Here is a 2,238-nt window from a genome sequence, read left to right as displayed (position 1 = left end):
TCAACAGTAAAAGGTTTATTAGTGTTAAATGTATATTTAGTTCATTCATTATTTTACTGAAGTAGTATCCTAGTTAATGTGTTGTTGGTGAATGTCCAGAGACAGTGTGTTGTTGGTGAATGTCCAGAGACAGTGTGTTGTTGGTGAATGTCCAGAGACAGCGTGTTGTTGGTGAATGACCAAAGACAGTGTGTTGGTTAAGACAGAGATTCAATCCAAGGTGACTTTTAAAGGCCATTTATGTTTGAGACAACATTTGCAGCATTTACTGTGAATACAATATCTGCAAACATCTGTGAAATTGCTTTTAATTAAATGGCATATTGTGGATAGTCCAGTGTGATGTCAACGACACACATTTGATTGAATACCAGCCTTCGTGTGTCCAGGCAGACAGAGTTACAGTGGGATGTACTAAACTATACAGTACCACAATGGGATATACACTATCAACATCCTGGATTAACCCACCTCAATTATAACAAGACCAATGACAGTAAATCTGAGATCTCTTTTATGGTTTATTAGGACACAATAATCAGCTTTTGCTGTTAATCAAATGAAAACGGTCAGTTTTCTTCTTTATTTTCCAATGACCTTCTTTATCCAAACTTTGTACTTGCAGACATCCATGATGATTGCCGTTGCAGAACATTCTTCACCATTGTCCTCAGGGATGGAGACGCCATAGAGCTGGTTCTTATACACTACACCTGCTCCAGAGTCACTTCTACAGGTTTCCACTCCGGCACGTTGTGCACAGAAGATGTCTTGATGGGACTTTGCCACGGAGGCGTCACATTTCATAACATCCACCTCTGCACAATGTAGGACTTTGGTGTTGGCAGCATCAGGTGCCTCAGCAGCAGGTTCCTCAGCATCAGGTACCCCAGCGTCAGGTGCAGCAGGTGTAGTGGCATCATAGCCTGCAATCTGAACTGTTTTGAACTCTCCTGGTTTAGATGTCTTCCCCCAAACTTTGGCCAAAGGTTTACAATCACCAAGAGGGATTGGATCAACCCCAGGACCTGGAATAGCTCCCGGAACAGGAGTTGGTAACTGCAGTAGCATGATGTCATGGGTTTTTCCTTTCTTATCTTTACGGATCATCTTCTGTTTGATTTCTACTTGAGGTTTCACAGGGCCTGGATGTCCCCCTACTTCTGCATACATCTTCCATTCTGGTCCAGCAGGCCAACAGCGAGCGGCGGTTAGAAGCCACCTGTTGGTGATCAGAGAACCGCCGCAGACCTTTTCCAATCCGTTCGTTGGAGTTTTAGCTGTCAAACGGACATGGTATCGCCTTTCAGTGGGACTGCATGTGTTTCCCCCGACCACTCTCTTCTGAATGTCGCCCAACGTGGTCTCGGCCAACATCAGGGAGAGTATCAGAACACCGCTCAGGATCTTCATGGTCCTCATGACCGCTGCACTTTCCAGAGGAAACACCTGTGTTTTTAAACATATTCTGGCCCCGTATCTCAGAACATATCCACCAACCAGTGTCCAGCATGCTAATCAACTTCATTTGATTGTCTGATTCTTTGGTACCGTGACTTTACATATGTAAAATTGAATTATTTGAATGAATCCATAAAGGGGTGTCCAGGTAGCCCAGAGGTTAGAGAGACATGCCTGTTACCCGGTCGGTGTTTCAAATTCTAACTCTGATAGGGTGCTTGTAAGGTGTGTGTGTGTGTGTGTGTGTGTGTGTGTAACCGGTAAACTGCTCCAAGGGGCCACAACTTAGCTGACCCTGCCTTCCAACTCCTTAGTGTGTGTGTGTGTGTGTGTGTGTGTGTGTGTGTGTGTGTGTGTGTGTGTGTGTTTCCTGGGGGATTGCAAAATAAACTCAATAATAAGCTACCTGTAAAAGAACATAATTGCAGTTATACTCAACAGCATCCCTAAATCCAATTATGAGAGTGACATGAAAAGGGAAAACATGCCAGTGATAGCCAGTGAAGGCTAATTGGGCCCAGAGCTCCCCCCAGTCCAATGCTCAGGAAAACCTTGGGGACCAAGTCATGATGCATAACCAGACATATAGTATGTGGAAGAACAAAAAGAAGAACAGAATAATGTGTACACGGCCTGAGACTAATCAATTCCCCCCTGGAGAAGTTCAATTCAGTTGGTGTCTTCAGTGCCATAGAAATTTGGCTTGTCACCAAAAGCACTCACAAACTTCTACAGATGCACAATCGAGAGCATCCTGTCGGGCTGTATCACCACCTG

The 2,238-nt window shown here is 44.4% G+C and overlaps 1 protein-coding gene across 1 annotated transcript; it reads right to left on the bottom strand.

The window, feature by feature from the left end:
- LOC109879548 (kallikrein-8-like) lies at nucleotides 1-1,425 on the bottom strand. The gene has a single exon (XM_020471718.2). It carries the CDS (start codon nucleotides 1,420-1,422, stop codon nucleotides 583-585), a length of 840 nt encoding a protein of 279 aa, XP_020327307.2. The 5' UTR covers nucleotides 1,423-1,425; the 3' UTR covers nucleotides 1-582.
- Nucleotides 1,426-2,238: the final 813 nt, after the last annotated feature.

This window comes from Oncorhynchus kisutch, unplaced genomic scaffold (genome assembly GCF_002021735.2).
Source record: "Oncorhynchus kisutch isolate 150728-3 unplaced genomic scaffold, Okis_V2 Okis01b-Okis20b_hom, whole genome shotgun sequence".
Lineage (NCBI taxonomy): Eukaryota > Metazoa > Chordata > Actinopteri > Salmoniformes > Salmonidae > Oncorhynchus > Oncorhynchus kisutch.
The sequence above is the reverse complement of the archived record's forward strand: the minus strand, read 5'-3'. Positions and strand labels throughout refer to the sequence as shown.

Excerpts from the sequence above, each read along its gene's own strand:
- LOC109879548 (XM_020471718.2), bottom strand. The coding sequence starts at position 1,422 with ATGAGGACCATGAAGATCCTGAGCGGTGTTCTGATACTCTCCCTGATG.